The sequence below is a fragment of the Ochlerotatus camptorhynchus genome, unplaced genomic scaffold (assembly GCF_037179485.1).
Source record: "Ochlerotatus camptorhynchus isolate MF236.1 unplaced genomic scaffold, CSIRO-AGI_Acam_v1.1 ptg000639l, whole genome shotgun sequence".
Classification (NCBI taxonomy): domain Eukaryota; kingdom Metazoa; phylum Arthropoda; class Insecta; order Diptera; family Culicidae; genus Ochlerotatus; species Ochlerotatus camptorhynchus.
In genome coordinates this window covers 2,107,980-2,109,301 of record NW_027041118.1, presented here as the reverse complement: position 1 = coordinate 2,109,301, position 1,322 = coordinate 2,107,980, and the positions used below count along the sequence as shown (strand labels likewise).

General features: G+C 43.0%; 1 protein-coding gene across 1 annotated transcript; it reads left to right on the top strand.

Moving 5' to 3' along the window:
- The first annotated feature begins 652 nt into the window (after positions 1-652).
- Positions 653-1,107, top strand: LOC135714366 (cuticle protein 38-like). The gene is made up of 2 exons (XM_065237717.1): positions 653-700; positions 766-1,107. Exons 1-2 carry the CDS (start codon positions 686-688, stop codon positions 1,105-1,107), a joined length of 357 nt encoding a protein of 118 aa, XP_065093789.1. The 5' UTR covers positions 653-685.
- Positions 1,108-1,322: the final 215 nt, after the last annotated feature.

Sequence of the window (1,322 nt, the reverse complement as noted above, 5' to 3'; positions counted from 1 at the left end):
ACAAAGGGGCGCGCCTTTGGAGGGTGTTTCAACACTCAAAAAATCGAATACTTCATCATTTCTCAAAAGTGATGGAGTAATACGACATGCACTAAACTAAGGACACGGGATATATGTACTACAATAGATCAAATTACTGGTTGCAGTAGTGTTAGGTCCCGAGCAGAAAAAAATGTATTATTAAATAGTTTCATGGAGAATTAAATATTTATTGCTGTATCACCAAGGCCAGAAAATATGTCAATGTGCCACATATAAATTTACAAAGTTTTTGCTGTGCATAACATGTGAGGTTTGCATCCCCTTATATAATTAATTCAGTTTGCAGTGCATGATGCATGATAGTAGCACCGACTAAGTTCGACAGCGGTGTAATGAATTCAGTTTGCAGTGCAACTTAAACTTATTTGAATCAGCTGCATCATGCATTCGATTCGATTGGCCATATGCAAAACGAATTTAAATGACAACAATCCTATGTTTTCGCACCGCACGGTGTGCTCCGCATACAACGAAAAAAGAAAATCGCGATCTTTCAAGTTCACCAGCACACTGCCGAGAGGGGGCAGCAAGAACTTACTCAGGCCAATTTTAATATAAAAATCCATGTACAATGAAAGCAGAATCATATTTCAACCGCAATCCGCAATCTGTACACAGTACGATCAACCCAAAAGCAATCAAAATGTTCACCAAACTGGTACGATTTGTTATGATTAAATTCTTAACAGTCCCAAAACATAACCCGTTTCCATTCCATTCTAGATCTGCATTGCCGCCCTGGCCATCTCGTGCGTCTGTGCCAAACCGGGAGTCGTCGCTCCGGTTGCCTACTCTGCTCCTTTGGTCGCTGCTCCGGCTCCAGCTTTCGTGACAGCTCAGAGCTCGCAGGTCATCGCTCGTAACTACAACGGAGTTGCTCCCCTGGCTTATACGGCCGCCGTGGCTGCTCCATTGGCTTACGCCGCTCCAGTTGCCAAGGTCGCTGCTCCTTTGGCTTACTCGGCTCCTCTGGCCTACACTGCTGCCGCTGCTTATGCTGCTCCGTTTGCCGCTCCATTCGCGTCTCCATATGCTGCCTATCGTTACAGCCCATACGTGCTGTAAGCAAACATGTGCGAGGAGTTTCAAAATGGCTTGCCTGGAATCATATTGATTGAGGTGCAATTGTTTGACTACATTGTTAAGGACGATGAAATATAATGCATAACATAATATATGAAGTTATTATTTAATGTTTTATTGAACCCAATAGAACCAAAAATGGAAAAATGCCACATATTAGTGGCCACAGATTAGTGGAATTAGGTTCCAGGATGGAA